Below are 21,408 nucleotides of genomic sequence, written 5' to 3'. Positions count from 1 at the left end.
GAGTGGGTAAGAAATCTTTGGCCAATACATTCTGTCGGGAAAAGAGGTGAAGAAGCGGGTGCATGGGCAGACGGCGATCTGAAAGGTCCTCCGCAATGAAGAGGACCGCGTCAAGGCCCTGGCAAGGTACTTTGACATGCATCTCCGAGAGAGCGAGATCCAAGGGATCCAAAAATTGAGCTCTCAGCTCCGATAGGGGAGCGCGAGTCGGGACTACCGAGAGCAAGGGAAATAAATTGCGGGTGGATATGTATAGTGATCGAGAAACAAATGGAAAGCACAAACATGATAGGAAAGGACGTTGCGATTGTAGGCTCCTAGTAAATCCGTTTCTCGACCTGAACACGGGGATTAGTATTCCGCAATTCGCACCCGCTCCTGGCTAGGGATTGTCGTCCATACCTTCCATGGGTTGCTGAGCTCGAATCCCTTGGGTGCCTGGGGATTGCTGGACTGTCCTCGCCATGTGCCAGTGATTCGTAGGTCGCGCTCCATCACTGTATTGTTTGCAATGCATGATTAGTATCCCGCGCATCGGGCCGGTTCGATTCGGTTCGATCACAACTTACTTTGCTGCGAGAGAGTTAGCAACCACGTTCTGCCGGAGGTGCCGACCGCAGCCGACATGAATCCAGGATCGACTTACCCTATCCCAAAGGTCCCGATTCCACCGGGTCTTCTTGCCCTCGTTGGAGAAGCGCTTGACAAAGTGCAGGCCAACGCCGGTGACACCGAACATCTGTGGTGGGTGGTCAGTCGTAGCTCCGGCAGGAATTGGCGAATGACACGCACGCCCATGATAATCCCGTACGGGAGCAGGGCCTCGAAGGGAACACCCATAGTGCGCGGTCGGAGAAGTGGTGTAGATGGGGTAGCGAGAACAGCAGGTGTCGTCTAACGAACTCAGAGCCCGGGCTTGAGGCAGCGCAGCAGGGCAATTCGCGGAAAGCGTCGAGGGAGGGGGAGAAGCAGCGTTGACGCTGCGAATCTGGAGCGAGGTCTGCGGGCCCAATGCGGTTTAGCGCGCCTGACTCAGCCCGCCGGCAACGACAACTCCAGAGTCCAAGGGGGGAGCGGAATCGCATCGAGTGCCAAAGGCTCTATTCCCAGTGGATTGTCGGTCGACGCGTCTTGCCTCTGTCTTCTCTCAGTCCCCATCGGGTTTCTGCCTGGGGTAGGTCCCCTTCGCCTGCCGACGCGCACCCGCGCCACGGCATCGCCGTACTGACACCTCCAGCTTTCACCAGCTAGTTTGCGCCCGAGCAACCGGACCACTGAAAAGAGCGCAGATTCCAAGCTCTGAGTGAAGCTGTCAAACTCATTTTCCTGTGCTGGACCTCTTGGGCTCCCGATGCACACCCGGATCGCCACCAACGCGAGCGGGGTGGCGCTGTAACTCGAATCCCCTGGGACCCTTTCTCGAACAACCGCTTTTCCTTATACGCACGCGCATTTCCCCGTGACAGAGCTTGATTCGACCTGGCGGCTGCGACAACATTCACTATGGCGGCGACGGTGCCGCCAATCAACGACGACCCGGGCAAAGTGGACCGGCCCGTCGACCAGGTGGACAGTGACGTGGACGCCGAAGGAGAGGAAGAAACCGACTTGTATCAGATGGACCAGCAGCTACAGGATGCGGTCCATCGAGCTTACACCGGGGAGGAGGCCGAGGAGAATGGTGATGGCGTAGTGGATGGTGAGGCCTCGCGCGGTGGCGCAAGGGCGGAACTGAACGGGGGCTACAACGATGAGACTGAGCCCGTTGGCGCTGTTAAGCTGCCTGGGGATGAGGAGTCTTTTGACGAGGACGCCGACTCCGAAGCTGCTGATGCGGAAGTCGACCCCGCGTTCGAGGACGAGGCTGACAGAGCCGCATCGCCATCCGAGTCAAACGAATCTGAATCTGAAGGAGAGGAAGAGTGGGAGGCGGAGAGCAATGGGCGTGACGATGCAGATGTTGACATCCGCAGCCGGGCAACTTGCATGTAAGCGGGTGTTCTCGAAGCACGTTCGGAGCTTTAATTCGTGCCGTCCTTGCTAACAGCTGCACAATAGCTTCTGCAGCCAAGACGAAGAGAACGATCCGAGCGAAGATTTCGAGGAATGGCTCACTTGCGCAGTTTGTGGCGACCATTGTATGTTATCGTTTGCGGGGCCAGGCCAAAGCTTAAACTCCAAAACTTTTTCGACCGTTGCTAACTCGGCATCCCGACCAGCACATCGACAATGCGCACGCGAACAAGACGCGTTTACTGAGACCGAAGGTACTTGCAATTGCAGGCCATTCATCTGTTGCGATCATTGTCAAAAGATCCGCATGCTGACGCTCAACTCTATAGATCCTTGGCGGTGTCCCACTTGCGTCAGCAACAAACTAGAGCCCGACCCGATGGAAAGTCCGGTAGCGCATTCGAAGTCTAGTATTTCTCACCTTGCCAAAGAGCTCTTACCAGCGCACGCCGGAAAACAAGGTTCCGGCTTTCACTCCATCTTTGACACCAACATCAACGACGAGTTATTAAACAGCTCTCGATCACTACGAAAGCGAAAAGCCTCGTCCATAGAAGCAGAACATGCGCCCATACTTCGGAAACGAAGGCGGCAAACAGATACCTCGGATGCGAACGAGGCGCCCTTTGACGGCGAAGACGGGACTCTTGACGAAGCGCTCTCTCCAGCCCAAACACGTCCGGTCCGCGCCCGACGTACACGTGGAGTAGACCGCGAAAGCTGCCGTATTGTCTCCAACCAGTTCGGGAAATTGGTTCTTGGATTTCGTCTCGATGGAGATAAAGTGAGCAGAATACTAAGCACACGGAGCCGACCGCTACGGAAAAAGAAGAAAGGCCCGAAGCCCCAACTTATATCACAAGAACCCCAGGCTCATTTCGCCCCTATTCCTCCGGCTCCATATAATCACTTCACTCCTTTCCACGATCGTGATGGTGATGACTTCAAGTCAAAACCATATGGCGGCATCTTGACCGAAGCCGAGGCGGACACCTCCAAGACACTCCCCACCCAGCTTGACCGAGAAAAGTTCGAGCTTGCTCGCCAGAAAGCTGAGGAGGAGTGGCAGCGAAAAATCCGTGAAGCAGAGCTGAATGGCGAAGCGACCCCTACCGCGTCACAAAAAGTGTCCGGTCCCCCATCGAAGATCAAGTACATCAATTTCGGCGGCTACGAGATCGAGACGTGGTACGCTGCTCCTTACCCGGAGGAATACAGTCGCAATCGGGTGCTCTATATTTGTGAATTCTGTCTCAAGTACATGAATTCGGACTATGTCGCCTGGCGGCACAAACTCAAGTGCCCCGCCAAGCACCCACCCGGCGATGAGATTTATCGCGATGGTTCGATCTCGATCTTCGAGGTTGACGGGCGAAAGAATCCCGTGTATTGCCAGAACCTCTGTCTTCTTGCCAAGCTTTTCTTGGGATCCAAGACTCTCTACTACGACGTCGAACCGTTTCTCTTCTATGTCATGAGCGAGTACGATGATCTTGGCTGTCATTTCGTGGGCTATTTTAGCAAAGAGAAACGACCAAGCTCCGCGAATAATGTCTCATGCATTCTTACCCTTCCCATTCACCAACGCAAAGGCTACGGCAACCTCCTCATCGACTTTTCTTATCTTCTCACTCGCATCGAGGGCAAGAATGGATCGCCCGAAAAACCTCTCTCCGACATGGGTCTAGTATCCTATCGGAATTATTGGCGGCTGATACTGTCATATCAACTCCGTGACCTGAAGACACCTGTGAGTATTGGCGATCTCTCGGATCGAACAGGCATGACAGCAGATGATATCGTATCCGCCCTCGAAGGCTTACGTGCTTTGGTGCGAGATCCCATCACTAAGACCTACGCCTTCCGTCTCGACAACAAATATTATGAAGAGGTCATCAACAACTGGGAGAGCAAAGGCTACATCCAACTCAACCCCGATGCGCTGCTCTGGACACCATATATCATGGGCCGAAGCAACCAGTCCCACTTTGATCGTGCTCCGCTACATGCTGTTGCTCCCCGTGATGATCCCGACGAGGACGAGGAAGAGGCAGATGCCAAGGTCAACGATGATGCAGATGATGACCTAGTGGTGAACGGTACAGGACCTGACAGTCTCGGGGAACCGGCTGGTCCACCTTCAACCATTGCCCTCACCAATGGGATTAATGGTACAGCGATGCCCAGTACTCCCGAGCCTCCGTCAATTCCCAATCCTGCCGCTGGTATTCCTCCCTCCCGGTTTGAGCTCTGGCCTCCTGTCCATGTTCCTGCCACTGCTCGGCGCAAACCCGGCCGATCGCATGGGAATAAAGCGAATCCCATCCCAGGCTCGACGACACCCACGGCAACTCGCACGAGCGGTCGCAACACTCCACGGAGGGCTTCGGGGCTTCCAGCATTCACTCCCATGGGTGGCACTCCCAGCATTCGTCGTGGTCGGAGCGCCAAGCTGACAGGGTCGCCCACGGCGGGAGATACGCCTATTCAAGCCAATGACATTGACGTCGACCCGGCTGAACTGGCGGAAGAGGAAGCTGTGCTCGACCCTAGCCCTGATGACCTTGGCCTGGCGCTGGATGAAGCGTCCGAGGCAGATGGGAAATCTTTGGAGAAAGTCAATGGCGAGAACGGGGAGGAGACACACGAGGAAGCTGTTGAAACCAACGGGATTGACCATGATGAATCTCCCGTTGATGGCGAGACACCCAACACACCAGCGAAGAAGTCAGCCTCTGCTGCACGGTCCCCAGGCACAACGACCTCTCACCGTGCCAAGGGCAAGCGAACCGAGTCCCAGCCCAAGACTCCCCAATCGACCACCCGCAAAGCATTGGTGGAGAAGATTCAAGTGGTGATTCCTGCCGAGCCCAGCCCAGGCGCACGGCACCGCACCAAGAAAGCTGCCCCGGAGACAAATGGTATTGACCCGGAAGAGGATGCTGAAGGCGAGGATGAAGATGCTGATGGGGAGTACGAGGTAGACGGAGACGTAGTGATGGAGACATGATCGCCACACAGAGACATTCATGACTCGCGAACATAGCCGATGACATGCTCGTGAAGACGCAACGCATATGAACAGGGCGTTTTGTGTATTTTGATCGTGACACACTTTTTCTTTTTTCCCCTCCCACCGACCTGTTCTTCCAGGGATGGCTTACTCATTTACAAGTAGTCGCTGGGTGCTTTTCATTCTGCGAGTTTTTATCCATCAAGGAGCGCAGCTGCGGAGTTTGGAGCTTGTGCTTGGTTATATGATTTCTCTAATCCATTTCATTCCGATGCCAGTTGCCATGAATAAGAGCTTATGCGGCCAGCATGCTATGTATATCGTTGGACATTGCCCGCTAGTGCTTCGTAGATGACGCTGCGGCTACGATCTACATACATACATACTCCGCATCTATACATCGTCCACTCGTCACTCGCTGGGTATAAATGCACCGTGAACTAGAATACATTCTCATAGTCGATCTATCAATCGGTCGAGCCGACAAACACGCCACAAGCTACCCCTTCAGGCAGATCGACACCGTGCGCCGAAGCCAAGAAACTATGCATGTGTACATACATATGTACATTGTCGTATTTCCCAACCAGATATAGTGCGGCGTCTGAACGATCGATGCAGCGAAACTCAATTCGTAGGGTCTAACCGCAGCGTAGGGTAGATCTGCGGGGTTCTGGGCCATTACTGTCCATCCTTCCGGAAAGATGGGGCGATGTTGCTTTCTGCACAGAAAGTCCACTACGGTAGATTCCGGACTGAATTCGTCGGTCGGATTCGAGATTCTCAGATGTGATGTATTCTATCAAAGTTGAAGCGGGCGTGGATTCATGCTATGGTGTGACGCGATGCTGTTCTGTCGGGACTGTCGAAGCATACGGAAGAAATCAGGGGAAAAGTTGGAAGGGCGTCAGTTCGACAGGGGCTGATGAATCTACATATAGAACGGAGATTTGACGATGCATGAGGTTTTGACAGTGCCCAGCTGCTGGATCAGGGTCTCCTTGTATGTATATGTATACAGTCAGCCGGGCACCCTGATCGGCACGATCGGCAATCAGCGCTGTCGGGGCCAATGAGCCAACCATGGAACCGAAAAACCACCGCCGGACACGCGATTTAAGCATAACCGCGTAGCGTTCCAGGGTGCCGTGGTTCCATGCCGCTGTCATGTTATCCCTAAGTAGATCCTGAGGAGCGCCTGATGGCCCTACGGCAGCCGTACACGCCGAGGCAGATCATCCAGTCCACGATCGGGGTGTCTTCGATGCGGAGATTAATAGAATTCTCCCCTCGACACGCCGGCCAATACCCGTCCATAGCACCCCCGGGCCACTTCATCGTGCATCCGTTGAGTTGTTCGTCCCCACGTAGTGCCAACACGCGGTTTTCCCCCCCAAGTTCAGAGCAGACGGATTGGTTAAGATGCGCGGGAGAAAAATTTTCGGCGGCGCTTGTTTGTTGTCCATGTCTGGCATCTCTGGCCCTGGTGGCCTATTCGTTTCCTTTCTTTTTTTTCCTTTCTCCCCTTCCTTTCCACCCCTTCTCTATATCTGCTGGACATCTTAGCCCGGGGACCATGCCTGCAGAGCCCGATCCCATTGCGGCCAGCTGCAGCGAGGAAAGATTCATTCGCATCCCAGCTAGAGCCCCCCGTCCAATATCGGACTTGCAATCCTGGTCCTTCCGGGTCTTTTTCCCTACTGATTTTTTCTTCTCTCTTCCTTCTTGCGGTCCCCCCTTTTTTTCTTTTTCTTTCCCATCCTGATCCATCTTCCTTTCTGACCACATCATGCGGCCCCCACCGCTAGCAGTTCGTGGGCACAGGCCGATCAATTCGCTCGAAGCGGGGCCGGAGGGCTGAACATGCCAATTGGGGGACGCGGTGTCCATTTGGTCTCTCATCAACTAGTTCTCGCGAGACCAAAGCCAGGCCAAACCTGACTCTTCACCTCACCCTTGCATGATCGACGCGAGACTATCGGCTATTCTGCGGAGGTGGATGCATCCGGGTTCGTCGGGCATGGCCCGCTTGTCATATCCAGCTGTATCTGCAGTCGACGCCCAGTGCGCGGGTGCGCGCCATGCCCCTCAACGCTGCCCCAGCCAGCAACCCCTCCAACCGCCAGGGCTCAGCCCGCCTCATGGGCGCACGGCGTAGCCTGCAGCTCCCCGGCATGCGGCAGCCACGCACCGTTGATGCAGCCAGGGCTGGTTGGGAAGGAGAAGGAGACTGGGCGCGCAAAGGGTCCGCGCATCCTCCCCCCCTTCAGCCGCAGCGGAGTGCTCAACCCGATGGCAGATGTGGCGCAGAGAGCGCGTAGTCCGAGTAAGGGTGAAGAACCGATCTGCACACCCCGGCCTTTTCCCCTCTGTTGAGCGGCGGTGATTTGTCTCCGGACAGATGCAGGATGCCCGATTCCGCAGTCCTCGGACCAGTGGCCAGCACCCAGCGAGCCCGTCGCTCGAGAGATCTCAGAGCGCCAGAGGTCAACCGACGTGGACTTGACTGCTCGTTCCCGCGGTCCCCTTAGAGTAGGGTGCAGGATCTCAGCTGCATGACACACAATGTGACGCATCCATTGGCCATGCAGTGTCTTCTCGCTTTAGTTCCCTCCCCCCCGCAGGCTGATTTCCTCTTCTTCCGTCGCACTCGTCTGGTGGTACTTTTCTTATTTCTCAGCGGTGCGCCCGTCGCGACTCGACATTTTTTTTCTCTTTCTCTTTGAATCTGCTTCTGCTGCTGCTCTCGGCCACCGCATCATGACCCGAAATGCCTCGGTGGAATAATCCACGGCCCAACGTGCCCGGTCAACGCTCCCGTTCTCTGCGACTTGTCACTGTGTCCGACTCTGCGGAGTCCCTCCGACGGCCTTGAGAGTGCACGATCGAGTCCGCGTCGATTGTTGATTGTACCGAACGAGAAAAAGAGGACATTGAGGGTGCGTCACCGTCGGACGCGCACGGCGCGGGATATCGTCGCTTGTGGAGAAAGAGACCACCGCATTCGGACGACGGGGCCCTCACAATCTCGAGTGGGGGGGAAGAAACAACAGAGCCAACGAGATTCTCAACAGACCACGCAGACCAGCCGGTAAGACGACTCGTGTTTCTTTATTGCATTTGTGTAGGAGGGAAGCGTGGTGGTTGGGGGAGGAAGAATCCCCCTTGCTACAACTGACTCCCGGGATGACATAAGGGCCGCGCTGGCTATCCAGACATCCCTCATTGGGGTTTGGGGGTTTTGCGCCGTCAAATGGTGGCAAAAGGGGAAACGCTTGGCTAACCAGAGATCCCAGGGGAAGAACAGACGCTAAACCCAGGGGACAGGGGGCCCATCCATCCGACAACCCCAGATCCTCGATCCCATGCGGCTTGGATCTGGCGGAATCCACTCTAACTGGAATGCTCAGACGCCGGACCAGGGACCGAGTCCACTATTGGCGTCTAGAGAGGCGCTGGGCGACGCACGGCGGGGGATCACCTGCATAACCGTTAGAACGGAGATTGGCGACGGACGAGTGGCAATTTGCGATTTGTGACTGGCGACTGGCGACTAGCCCGGGGTGCATGGAGGCGCGCATCACTTCCAGGAAATCTCCTCCAGAATCGTCTCCAAGCATCATTCGCAGACGCCTTCGCAGGGGCCACCAGGCACCACTTCGTCCATCGCGGCGCGTCCAATCAAAGCGTCACCGGCCGCCCTTGTTCAGGCGTGTCGATCTCGAATGAGCGCATCATCGCCGCTCATTCGTCCTCCACCAGCGCAGCTGAGCTGAACGGCTGAAGTCTCCACTTTTCTCCTTGCCTCCGACTTAACCGCAGTTGGATTACCTCACAACGGTCGAGAATTTGATCGCATGCGCCGCGGGCTCCACTGCTCAGCTATACAGTGTGACGGTGACAAAAGAGTGGGAATTTTTTTTCTGGTCTTTTTGAAGATCTGGATTCCTTGTTCATTCGCAGGATTCGGTCTGGGTGTCTTGATTCTATTCTGATTGGATGTCCAGCAGAGACACTGAGTGGAATTTTCTCCCTCTTCTCTCGTGTGATTTGTGATTTGTGATCGCTCGTACACACACAGAAGGAGAATCCAAAAAAGAGAAAAAGCGCCTTTGAAACGACAAGCGGTGCAGCAGGTCTTGAGGAAGACAAAAGAGCGAAAGAGAAGAAAAAAAAAAAAAGAAGCAGCGAGGCCTCTGATTTGCTGTGGCGCGGAAATTCGAGCGCCCAATTGGAATCGCGAGATTCGCCCAACTGCGGTCGGAAAGCGCATGAAGAGTTGCCGTTCAAGTGCGAGTCGAAAGGGAAGCGTCGTTGATATCGCCGACTCGGTCGCACTCGGTCTCGATTACTTCAGTCCTTCAGTGCTTCCGTACTTCACTCCATTGCTGCGATAACTCACTCTCCCTCCTTCTCCCACATCTCCCCCCTCCAATCTCTCTTCCCTTCCTTTCCCCCCCATCGCCCGCTTTCTCTGCGGTAGGTGCAAGTCCTCCCCCTCCTGGAGCGCCGGCCTTTTTCATACTGACCAGACCTCCCAGTAACCGTTTGCGGCAGCTCCGTGCCAATTCGCACGCATCACTTCGTCCTGACGACACGACTAGACCGTTTGCGTCGTCGGGGCCCTACTAAACCCGCCGCTCATCCATGGTAGGCGCCGCCGCCGTTAATCCCGCTTCCAAATCCCAAAACCCAAGTGCCCCCCACCACCACAGCTTGTCTGCACCCACGACACCATCGTGACTCGCTCTCTGGCTCTCTGCGTGGAAGTGCTGGATCTCTCTTCCCCTCTGACCCATTCTCCTCTTCTCACCTCCGGCTCGAACCACCTGCGACTGCTCGGTGGTTCACCTCTCTGGTCTGCGTCCAGCTATCAACCCGCCTTTGCCGTTGGGTTGTGGTTCCACCCGTCGTCTTGATGAGTGCATCGACCTTCTCCGACGCCTCTCTCACGCGCGAAGCCCAGAGGTTCGTTGTTTGCCAGGCCTCGCTCCTCTGCAGTCTCTCGGTGGTCTTCCAGCTGTCCCACTGACCATGTTGACCAACGCCAGTTCTGACTTTGACCTATCCATTCGCCAGCAGCCCGACCGGGCGCGCGTGGCCGGGGGCAAAGAGAAGGAGCGCAAGCCTATCGATCCGCCCCCGATCGTCCAGCTCCGCGTGCGAGAGGAGGGCTCCTATCTCGCGCAGTAAGTCTTGCCTTTGAATCCATGAGATCGCTGCGAAACGTCCTTCTCCGCAGGAGAAAGAGGGGAGAGGGAAAAAAAAATCAAAGGCTCGTGGCGGAGTGATCCAATGCTTGGCTGACCATCTGCTCTCTCACCCCTCCAGACACTACCTACAAAGCCCTTATTATTTCATGTGCTGCAGCTTGTACGATGCCACAGAAGATCGCCCAGTGCCCGTGGCACCCTCAACTGCGCTAGCGGGAACCCTGGTATCGTCTCTTCACCGGTTGAAGGATGTGGACAACAGCGGTACGTTGGGGATTGTCAGAGAGAACGACGAAGACTGGGCGGGGTTGGCTAATCATTCGCTCGCAGATGGAGGGTTCTTCGTCTTTGGTGACTTGTCCGTGAAGATCGAAGGCGAGTTTCGGCTGAAATTCACCTTGTTCGAGATGCGAAAGTGAGTCGCGTGAGGGCGGTCGGAGGAAGCCTGGGACCGGAATGACTGACAAAATGGATCCAGGGAGCTTGTCACCTACTTAAGAACCATCATCTCAGATCGATTCACAGGTATGGACTGCGCCATTCGCCCCGAGTTGTGCGGGAGGTGCAAGCTGACTGTGTCCCCAGTGTCTCCTCCTAAGAGCTTTCCGGGGATGATGGAATCCACCTTTCTCTCCCGGTCATTCGCGGATCAAGGTGTCAAGTTGCGCATTCGCAAGGAGCCTCGGACCATGTTGTACGTGATTTTCTGCGTTTACGCTGTGCCACTAGGATCGGCTCCGTTCGCTGACAGCTAGCTTAGGAAACGCCAGGCTCCTCGACCGGACGAGTTTCCTCCCCAGGCGCTCCCTCCTCGCTCCCCGGAGCGTCAGCCGGTTCAGATTCCTCCGGCAGCAGGTTTTGGAGGCTATGCGGCTGCGGGTCGAGACTATTCATACTACGGTGCGCCGCCGCCCGTCAAGCGTCATCGAACCTCCATCGACTACGGTCGACAGAGCATCTACGATGCGGACAATCGCATGGCTCGGCCCATGGACACCTACGCCCAGCCAACGGCCATGTACGCGGGCCAGCCAGGCACGTACCAGACGCCGGCCATGCAGCCCTACTCGACCAGCTCAATGGTGCCAGATTACACGGTTCGTTTGTTCTCTTCACCAGGAGGTTTTCGACCACACGACGGAGCGGGTTTAACTGACACCCTTGGCTCCCAGATGCCGTACGGCATCCCACCGGCCGCCCCCATGTCCCACATGCCAGATCCCTCGGGCCAAGCTCGATCGAGCCAGCAGGCCGTGGGACCGCTGATGGGGATGAACCAGCCTGGCACTCCTGTACGGCACCCCTCTGCGAACCAGTGAGTTCTTTTTGGGAGGACTCTGCTAAGTACTTGTTCTTCTTTCTTGGATGCGATGCAGACCCCGGAATCGACAGGAGCGATGATGGCACAGGGCTACCCGCGCTCCGGATACCCGACTTCCTCTACCATTCTTCCACCGTTGCAACGGAACCGCAACTACCCCCAGGGCACTAACGGGTCCACTCGAGCGGCCTATTTCGACCAGCCCTCGCCGTCGGACACGCCCATCCTTCCCTCTCAGATGTCCCTCGAAGGTGATCGATATGGCTCGGCGGCCGGCCCGGGGGCCTTTGACCCCGTGGGTTCTGCGAACGGAACGCCTCGGTGATATGATATGATAGATGGGTCTTCTTTCTCTTCGCTCGTTTTACGCTGGGCTGTCAACCTCGATGGTTCTTCCTGGCCTGTGTTTCTACCTCTATGTCTTCATGTCTTGACGTCGTTTCTTTCCTGTCTGTCTGGATAGACCGGGGTGTTGGATGTGTTTATCTGCTTTTTCTTGTCGCAAATGGGTGGCTTCGGGTTTGCTACAGGCGCTGGTGGCTAGAACTGGAGGGGCGGAGGTCTTTTACTCCTTGGTGTCTGTTTTCAAAAAAAAAGTGAGGTTTCATTCTTACCTTCGTGTACATACTGGACCCTCTAGCAGTCCCAAACGCTGTGTGTTTTTTTTTTTTTTTTTTTTTTTTTTTTTTTTTTAATTTGATCAACGGCTGATGCACCTTCCTTCTGTCCCTTCCCCCCACGCTTCCCTCTTCCTCTTCACCACATTCCCCTCTTCGCACCTGTTGTCTGCGAGACTTCATGGATTCATCTGAGAGCCCTTTTAGTGATCTTGACGTGTTCTGTGACTGGTCGGGCGACCCGAATGACCCAGTCGAGGTCAAAGTGGGCGTGGAGGTGAGATCTACAATTCTGCCTTGCCGTCGAATGGCCACAATACTGACTCTGTTGGCGCATTGCGGCAGGTCTGGTGCAAGCCAAACACCCAGCTCCTCGTCCTGAATGCCCTCTCTCCTTGTGTCGTCGGGGTCGTGGACTATTCCCTCCGCCCCTCGAGCTCCAACAGGCAGCTCGAGAATCCGCGCATACGAGTCGACTCGCCTGTGGTAGCCTCAAGCAATGAAGCGCCGCACACACCGGACAATCGCATTGTCGAGAGCTTACATCCCAAGAACACGGGATCAACTCCTGATCCAGATGCTGCATCGTCTCTTTCGGGTTTAGAAAGCGTGGTTGTCCGAACTGAATGCCGTACGGCAGCCTCATACGAAGACACTCTTCGCCCCAATCCATTTGCACGCGAGTTGAGCGTCCATTCTACCGGTTACGAGACCTCGCCCAGCTCGCACAATCCGCGTAAACGAAGCGCCAGTGCCGCCTCCCTGCCTGATTCCGTGAGCGACTCCGAAAGACCATACGACGGCTGCGAGCAGAAGGTTGTAACCAGTGCCATCAACAGTCCTCAAGCCACGTCCCCTTCTAAGCAGTCGAGCAAGCCGAGTCTGATCCCACGTCCGGTCAGTCTTCTTAGCCAGAATAGACCGGAGCCAGCAAGGGTACCGTTGCCCAGAGACTCGGCACCTGTGCTCGAAGCTGACTTCCGCCGCTTTGAGGGATATTCACCCACATGCCAAGAAAATGAACCATCCGAACACAAGAAAGATCAGATTGCCTTGGGTCGAGGCCGCCGCACGACAACTCGCGATGGCGATTCGGGCCGAAATGCAAGTGCGAGCGACGACAATCGTGAGCAGGATATGGATCGGTATTCCACGATTGTATCTCGTGGAAGCCTGTGCGACCTGATCAATGAACGTTTCTCGCTTGACTCGGACTCTGCCGACAATAATGGAGAGGGAGTTCCTTTGGTGCCTAGCGCCAGTCCGCGATACCCTAACCATGTGGAGTCGATCTGTGAGCGATCCAATTTGCCTCAGCTCGTGCTCGTGGACGACGTATTCTCTATCCATTGTCCGCCCGGCATGCAGCCTGCGGCATATAAGGTGGCTATCACAATTTCCGTCAAGCTGCAGAAGAGCCGACCCAAGGGTTGGTTGGAACTGGTCGTCCCGGGTCTGCCGCCTCTCCACGAGAAAGACTCTGGCTTTGTCTATTTCTGTACGCCTATGGGCCAGGGTATTGAGTTCCGGACCGCGAATCTGCTTCTATACACTCTCGTGGAGTCCTGTCTTATGGGTCAATTTCCAGTACTCCCGAAGCTCGTCATTCCCCTTCGCACATGCGACGGCAGGTTCTATGGTTTCCTGAAAAATTTCAAAGTGACACACACGATTCAAGCCAATGTGGTGGATGATAAAGACCCTCTCTTCTGTGTGATCAAGTATCACGCCCTCTGTTACATCGATCTCATTCAACGTGACCTCTGGGCCGAAAAATGCGGCTTCTACATTTATGTGTACGGGGGACCCAAGGGCGAGTTCAACTGCCACCTCCAGACACCGCGCGAGGTATTCCAGACCATCCATCTTGACTCGGCCCCGAATGCTCCCGTCGGAGTATCGACGCTCCAGGTAATCTGTTCCCCTCCGAATCTAGCCATGTTTGCCGTGGCGTGGGAGGTCAAGCTCCCACGAAGCAGTGCCACCACCTGGATTCCCTACATACGGGCTACCAAAGAGCCCAATTCGGTCGAGAAAGGCATGCAGGCTGAATACGAATATGCAGAACAACAGAAGACCCAGGAAGTTGTCACGGCCACACGGCACTCGGTGGCTAAGAAAGTACCTTCTCCCCGGCCTGTCCAGATCAAAGGGCCATCCTCCCGGGAGAAGATTTGGACGTTGCTTCTCTGTCTGTTTCTTCTTCTCGTCACTGGTCGCTTCTTTTATCGCAATTATGGTTCCTGGTCCGTCCTTGGACCGGGCTTGCCTGCGTTGCCTGCCCCGGTCTTCCCTACGCCGACAGAGGACATCCTAGCTGAGAGAGGAGTGAAAGAAGTGCTTGCCAGTGCTACCATGGAGACTATCGAGTCAGCCATAGCCCAGTCAACCACTCTGTCGACTTCTATGCCTCTGCGAGACCAAATTGACTATTTCCTGGGCTGGCGGGGGCCCGTTGCGGACGCGTAAAGGGGGGAAATTTTATCTCAATGACTCTGAAAGTGGACGGGTCGGAATATCAATACCTGAATGCCAGTTCTCATTCATCACAATATTTACATGTTCAGTCTCGATGGCGGTGATTCGCTAATCTATATCATTATATGTCCTTCGTATTCATCCCAAGTAAAAACCCAAGATCTCCCTGACAGCCCATCGCAAAACCTCTTCCATCCCCAAACTGCCTTTGCCAGGGACAACCTTGACCCCGGCGTCGGAACGTACGTTCGTCCCATCGCCAACACGATCAATCAAATCCCCATCCACCGTTTCATCGGCCACCAGCAACCACGCATGATCCTGCACATACCGTGGCCACACAATATCATCCACGTACCCCGGCGGATCTGTCCAGAAATTCTGCGGCGGCCGATCATCCTCCTGCTCCAGATCAATAGGCCCATCCTCTTTCCGCTCCACGGCCACAGCCGATGCAGGTATCTCTGGCGCCGGCCCAATCGTCACATACCCACTCCTCCCTTCCCGCCGCCTTTTCACCGCATCGTACGATGCAGGCAGGAACAGCGGGAGGTGAATCTGATCCTGCACCGGACGCAGCGGACTCGTCTCCGGCGTCGAGCCCGCGGGGGCAGCATACAGCAGAAACCCCTCCATAAACGCCATGGTCTTCTGCGCGGGCGTCGCGGGATTCCCATCAGCCGCCGATCCCGCGGCCGCGCCGTTCAGTTTTGCGGCGACAAGCGCCCTCATCTCCGCGACGAGCGCATCCGGCACGCCCGAGTCCGACGCGTCGTTCTGATCCTCTTTGCTCTGTAGACGCGGCGGCAGCGTCCCGTGTTCGCGGACGTAGGCGAGCGCCTGCGCGAGGAAGGTCGTGTCGATCGCCGCGGCGGTGTCCCAGTCCTGCACTGTCTTCCCGGAGGGGAGGGTCGTGTACGGGATTCTGATGGAGTGCAAAAGTTGGTTAGACGGGGTTCTAACATACGACGCGGCACGCGCTGGTGAGGACTTACTGGTCATCCGGGCGGTAGAAGTCATCTTCGTGGATGATAAAGGTATGCAGCTTATCCTGGCCGCGCGTGAGATCGACTCCGCAGAAGACGCGCTGCAGCAGGCGGGCGAGGGTGGTTTTCCCGCTGGACGAGGGGCCCGAGATACCCACGATCAGGGTGCTGGACTGCTCGTCCTGCGGTTTGGTCATTGTGCCGGGCGATGGTCGTGAGAGAATTGGAATGGACGCGGTCGAGAATGCCTGATGCGATGACGAGGGGGAGGGGAGCTTATCGCTTGCGACGTGCTTATCGCGGCTCGAGGGGCTTACCTTACCGTATTGGGTAAGTGTCAGTTCTCGCTCCTTCTGAACGGAGTCCAGTAAGTGTAACTAGCTACACGTATATGAATTTCTTCTATCTTATTTTTCCAGGTCATATAACCACGTCGCCAGTATCAAAGTCTACTTTGCAATGGTGCCAGTTGGTTTGCCCATTCTACCTTTCTTGTTGGGCTTGGCTTTGTCCCTGATTTCCTGCAACTTCTGTGCGTAATCCTCAGCTGTGCCACTTGACTGTCCCGGCCCACTGTATCGTGATGAATTTCCACCTGGAGTCTGTAGGCCGTGCTAGTCCTTGGGATAGTGGTAAGGACTTTATAGATGCCCTGACACATCTGCGTTGGGATCTCATCCGTGTGTTCAATGGCTCTTGGTTGTTGAGAGTCATAGGTGAATAGTCTCGTCACCTCCATTTCTCTGCGTCTCTTTCCAGTGGATTTGGGGCTATGTGCAGCTTCACTGCAGGCTGTTTGATAAATAGGCAGTCACAAATTCCGCATGGAAGGACCGATATATAGGGATGGAAGGTCTCTTGTCAAAGAGTGGGATACACATGGGCATCCGTAAGAAGGCAAGGCTTGTCAGGCCTTTTAGGTAGTCATTTAGAAAGTTATAGTATAAACGGGATGTCGAGGTCTGATGATAACCATAAAGCTAAGGTCTGAGGGGTAAGAATGTGTATATTGAAGTAGACCAGGTGTCACCAATGGGCGATTGAAACTCACTAGATGTTGCTGCTTGGGGCAACGGAAGACGTCTGCATTAAATGGTTGAAGATGTGTTAGAGCACTCTTCAATCTCGACATATAGAACAAGAATACTATACCACATCGAGCCCTGCCCCGAAAAGTATAATTGGCTAGGGCAAAGGTTCTTCCAGTCGCCCTTGGTATTCATATGCAGCTTTGGACCCGTCCGTGCATGCTCTTAATATATTCTTTCCAAGGTCCAGGACTTCCAAAAATAAGAGGGCAGGCTTTGTATTCGAGTCGGGGGCTGGACCTGTTTATATGATGCACTTCTTCTTGTGGTTTGAACAGCTAAGCTATAGTGCTGTTGTAGATCTTGATCGATATAAAGAAATCAGAGCTGTATCAAGCGTCCTTGAGACAAGCGAGAGGGGACTGGGAATGAAATAAGGATGTTGAAAGAGGGACGTTTCTGTGGGAGAAGGCTGTAGGATTTATAGAAAACGGACAAAGGGGCTTATTTGAGCCAAATATTTAGCTTCCAGTGTTTCTCCAAGGCTGACGCACGGCAAGCAAACCAAGGACCATTGATCTTCTATATTTCTGTACGAGTTCAGTTCTACTAATAAAATGAGGTGCTCTCCTTCCTCCCGTCAATCCCTTTGGCCAAGCCAGATGATCTTGAATGGCCCGAGATTTTGGACTATTCTTGGATCAAGTTCAACACGACTATATCCCGTTGATACATACTTCAGTGCTGATCTCCGCATTGTGGGGATACGGCGGGTCTTGCAATTACCGTTGCCGCAGAAGCAGCGAATCCAGGTCCATAGATGAATTCTAATATCGTCTGAGCATTATATACAAGCAAATCACCAACGCCGGGCTGATCAAGGAAAGAAAAAAAACCATCCCCTGCCTAGGAGCCAAACAGGGAGACACGCCGCGGGCCGCTCTGGTTTCCATCCAACGGAGGAAACGGCGACAAGGACGAACGTGACGGAGACACGGACACATCTGGTGATGAATTCACCGGTCTTGCCCTAAATCCCACGACTTCCACTGTCGAAGCGAATCCAATCCTTGGCCTCTGACGGGGGTGGGTGAGACCTCCCCGATTTGGCACATCATCCGAGTCGGCGTCGGAATCTTCAGAGGAAGGTTGTGCACGCTTTGCTGGGTTGCGAATGACAACCTCCTCCTCATCAGGGATTGGCAGGCGGTGTCGATCAAAGAAGCCTGTGGGATGGCGTAGATATGCGGCTCCGGCTCCAGCCTCGTCTTTGTCAGGCATGGGCAGAAAAGGCTCCTTCTGAATGATGTCGCTCATGGCTGTGTCATCCAGCAGACTCTTCTCCGCATGTTGCATCTCCGCCTCGGACATTTCTTTCCTTCGACGGAGCATGCGATCTTCGAGAGTATTCCGCAAGACCAAGGTCTCCACATACACGGGCCGAGTCTGTCCGATCCGGTGCGCACGTTTGATGGCCTGGCTTTCAACATTGGGTTGCCAGATTGGATTGACAATAAAGACACGTGAGGCTTGCGCAATGTGAAGGCCGTGTGAGGCTTGGCGGAGGTCCATGAGTAAGACACGGACGTCGTTTTCTTCGCGGAAGAGCTTGAGGTACTCCGTGCGCAGCTCGGGTTTCAGAGTACTAGCGTAGATGCGGAACTCAATGCCCAGCAGCTCGAGGCCTTCGGCAATCCAAAAGGCCGAGTTGTTGTTATCGTAAAAGATGATTATTTTCTCCTCTTGATGGAGCTCTATCACTCGATCTAACAGGTAGGTCAATTTCGCCGAGGCGGTGGCGACGAATTGCGTTTTCGCCAGGGGGGAGGATTCAGGAAGGGTGCGAAAGAGGTTCCGAGCGAATGTCTTTTGGGGGGACTTGTTATTCCGTGGCTTGGAGCTGTGGTTCAGCTGCCCCGGGGTTGTGGGAGTATTGGACGACTCAGGTGCGCCCTTCGTAGTAGTGCGTTGATCACGCCGTACGAGGTCTGAGCGAGCTTTGATACCAGCCCCTGCAAGTCCCTGAGTGGGATCTGATAAGCGCAGATTCTGCGTGATAAATTGCTGAGCGCGACGAGCCTGTGTGATACCTATTAGCAGCGGATTGTCATCTGGATCGTCGCGGCTAAGCGCCCAGTGAGTGCGATGGTCGGTTGGGAAGTTTAAGACAAAGATGCCTAATTCTTGGAGCAATTTAAACTGGGTCCAGCTGTTGGATTCGAGCGCACGACGGGCAATTTGCGTTCCCTGAGTCAATTGATCAACATCGGCGGCTGTCATTTTTTCTCGGTTTGCCTCGACATATTTAGTAGCATGGTCGATCGTATCTTGCAGATTCACGTCTGAACCGACCCACCAAAATCCGGCTTGACGCAGGTTGTTGACCGTCTGGTTGAGATGTTTTTTGTTGCTGGGGTCAAAGATGTAGTCTGGGCCCTGGCGTTCGGATGTGATTGTGTTCACGGCAAGCTGAAAAAGGAACAAATTGATCGACAGCCTGTCATAGAGAGTCGGCTCCAGATGGACAACACGGTTGTACAGTTGTGGAAGGGTGATCTCTCGGTTGACCATATTCAGTTGATGTCGCACCACCAAGCTCTGTAACGTAGCACGAATCGCCGGGGTCTTGCGGCGTTTTCCATCTTCCCCGATCGGCTTTATATATTTGGTCCAGTCAGCGGGGTCATTGGCCCGTGAATTCGACCACGGCTTCAAGTCCAAAAACTCAATCACAATGCGCCTGAGTCGATCCAAGTCTTTCATCTCGTTATTGATCGCGTTCCCAGTTTTCTTACGCCCTCGCAGAGCAGCCGCAGTGACCTGCTCCGGAGTCTCGGTGTCGCTTGTATTGACTTCTTGTGATGCGAGGCTGACTTCAACGCCGTATAGTCCAGTGGATGGCGTACCTGAAATGACCCAACGGCGCTCAAAGTGCAATTTGTCGAGTAGGTGAATCATGTTCGTTTTTGAGCCGTGGCCCGCGACGTTATGGCCTTCATCAACAATGACCCGCAACCAGTGAAGGTCTGTGAGGGGCGAGTCAACATGAACAAATCTATCGCGGCGATTATGCACAGGCTCTCCTGCTTCCGCTTCAAACCGAGACTTAGAGAACAGCACAATGTCAAAATCCAAGAGTTGATCGGCCTGTGGGACCTTATCTGACCCTAGTCGCAGTGTCAAAACCTTCAGTCCCTCAGTATGAGTAGCTATCTCGCGTTGCCAATGGTCGACCAAGTTATTAGGGACAACAACTAGTGTTCCCGAGCAGAGGCGAATACGTTGGGCAGGTGGTCGTGGATAGGACACACTGTGCCGGCCTTGATATCTGGTCTGATGAGGAGGTATCTCGTAGGATCCACAGTGGAACTCGCAAGCCTTGATGCACCGGTGATAAAATTTGCGTTCTTGTTGTTTCTCGAAGAAGAAGCTCTTCCAAGGCAGAGAATTTCGGCCAGCAGCCGCAGCAGCCATATCCATGAGGGAACCAGTTTTGGCTCGGATTGGAGTCGGATCAGGCTTATCAGGTGGTGATAGATACTCAATCGGAATCTGAGGAACATGCCCACGAGTGGCCCAGATAACGGCAAGACAGATAAGTGTTTTTCCACAGCCCATGGTTTCTGCCAGAATACCTGCCATGCAAATCAGGGTATGCTCATGTAATAAAATCTTTGTAAAAGGATAGTACTCACCACCGCGGGCCTCGGAGTATAGGATCTTCTCCCGGGAGATACAACCATCCTCCTTGTCGTAATAATACTCAACGCCGGTTGGGGTTCGACATGCCTGTAAGCGGGGATCGAGCATCTGCTTCGGCTGTGCCTCACGCTGAATCATGGTAGCAGCAGAGCGGCGTTGGTACGGATAGAGACTCGTCTTGAGGCCCAGATCCGAGAAATCATCACCGGACAGCAAATCATCCATGGCGCGTCGAGACCAGGGATCCTTCATGGCTTCCAGATCAGGATCCGGATTTTTCAATGTATTGAAAATATACCACAAAGATTCATCCTCTACGCCATTTGGTATATTGGTATCTTGTCTGTGGGCGTCGCATTGACCTTTCCATGCTTCAGGGGAGCAGTCGATTTTGGCCATCAACACTCTGAACGCCTGTCTGAGCTTTGTAACTGACCGCTGGGAGTTCCTTCTGTCCGTCATCCTTGGATCAACGTATATTTGGATATTGCGATTGGCGCTGTGGGTGTGTGTGCGGATCCAGCCATATCCTTCCAATAGCGCAATTTCTTGTTTCAAGAACCCACCGTCGACAAGGCTTTTCCCAAAGACACCCACCGGAATGAGTGAGTAAAATATGCCAGGGGAATTGTCAATCTCAGCTGCATTCGTTCGACTTTGCACATCGTCTGCCTTGTACCCAGGCTCTTCAGATGTATTGGGGGCAATATCCGGGGACTCCGTGACAGCCTCAGCCGTTGTAGACGGGCCAGAAGCGTTGGATTTCGATCTCCTCAAATCACCATGCTTATGCAATGTCCATGCAGCCGTAAGGGGGCTCTCCATCGGCTCCCAGGACGACATGGCAACGATGCGTGGATGAAAGATAAAGAAGACTCTCAACCCAGCGATATGGAGAGCGGCAGATCACTCACCGCCCATGTGGGCCATCGGGCTCCGCTAGTCGCGCTTTCCTCTTTACAGTTACGCCTGCTCCACCACATCTACTACATACACGAGGCAGGCTTCTACGAGTCTGGCATTTACAGACTTCTCGC

The 21,408-nt window shown here is 54.5% G+C and overlaps 7 protein-coding genes across 7 annotated transcripts; 3 read left to right on the top strand and 4 right to left on the bottom strand.

Moving 5' to 3' along the window:
• Positions 1-351: 351 nt before the first annotated feature.
• N7459_005361 (NADH dehydrogenase [ubiquinone] 1 alpha subcomplex subunit 1) lies at positions 352-840 on the bottom strand (the record flags this gene model as incomplete). Its single annotated transcript, XM_056944545.1, has 4 exons — positions 352-497; positions 570-573; positions 647-739; positions 793-840. The coding sequence occupies 4 exons, from the start codon at positions 838-840 to the stop codon at positions 352-354; spliced, it is 291 nt and encodes a 96-aa protein (XP_056801428.1).
• A 663-nt stretch (positions 841-1,503) lies between these two features.
• N7459_005360 (uncharacterized protein) lies at positions 1,504-5,023 on the top strand (the record flags this gene model as incomplete). Its single annotated transcript, XM_056944544.1, has 4 exons — positions 1,504-1,988; positions 2,059-2,138; positions 2,220-2,267; positions 2,343-5,023. 4 exons carry the CDS (start codon positions 1,504-1,506, stop codon positions 5,021-5,023), a joined length of 3,294 nt encoding a protein of 1,097 aa, XP_056801427.1.
• A 2,132-nt stretch (positions 5,024-7,155) lies between these two features.
• Positions 7,156-7,602, bottom strand: N7459_005359 (uncharacterized protein; the record flags this gene model as incomplete). The annotated part of the gene is made up of 1 exon (XM_056944543.1): positions 7,156-7,602. The coding sequence occupies one exon, from the start codon at positions 7,600-7,602 to the stop codon at positions 7,156-7,158; it is 447 nt and encodes a 148-aa protein (XP_056801426.1).
• Positions 7,603-10,060: 2,458 nt separating this feature from the next.
• Positions 10,061-11,885, top strand: vosA (the record flags this gene model as incomplete). Its single annotated transcript, XM_056944542.1, has 8 exons — positions 10,061-10,215; positions 10,358-10,503; positions 10,570-10,654; positions 10,718-10,764; positions 10,825-10,933; positions 11,000-11,336; positions 11,412-11,531; positions 11,616-11,885. The coding sequence occupies 8 exons, from the start codon at positions 10,061-10,063 to the stop codon at positions 11,883-11,885; spliced, it is 1,269 nt and encodes a 422-aa protein (XP_056801425.1).
• A 473-nt stretch (positions 11,886-12,358) lies between these two features.
• On the top strand, positions 12,359-14,646 carry N7459_005357 (uncharacterized protein; the record flags this gene model as incomplete). Its single annotated transcript, XM_056944541.1, has 2 exons — positions 12,359-12,454; positions 12,523-14,646. 2 exons carry the CDS (start codon positions 12,359-12,361, stop codon positions 14,644-14,646), a joined length of 2,220 nt encoding a protein of 739 aa, XP_056801424.1.
• Positions 14,647-14,793: 147 nt separating this feature from the next.
• Positions 14,794-15,838, bottom strand: N7459_005356 (ribosylnicotinamide kinase; the record flags this gene model as incomplete). The annotated part of the gene is made up of 2 exons (XM_056944540.1): positions 14,794-15,580; positions 15,651-15,838. The coding sequence occupies 2 exons, from the start codon at positions 15,836-15,838 to the stop codon at positions 14,794-14,796; spliced, it is 975 nt and encodes a 324-aa protein (XP_056801423.1).
• A 1,737-nt stretch (positions 15,839-17,575) lies between these two features.
• N7459_005355 (DEAD/DEAH box helicase) lies at positions 17,576-21,214 on the bottom strand (the record flags this gene model as incomplete). The annotated part of the gene is made up of 1 exon (XM_056944539.1): positions 17,576-21,214. One exon carries the CDS (start codon positions 21,212-21,214, stop codon positions 17,576-17,578), a length of 3,639 nt encoding a protein of 1,212 aa, XP_056801422.1.
• Between the last annotated feature and the right edge of the window lie 194 nt (positions 21,215-21,408).

The sequence above is a fragment of the Penicillium hispanicum genome (assembly GCF_028827665.1).
Source record: "Penicillium hispanicum strain IBT 35686 chromosome Unknown utg000004l_segment0_segment0, whole genome shotgun sequence".
Lineage (NCBI taxonomy): Eukaryota > Fungi > Ascomycota > Eurotiomycetes > Eurotiales > Aspergillaceae > Penicillium > Penicillium hispanicum.
This window is presented reverse-complemented; position numbering and strand designations above follow the sequence as displayed.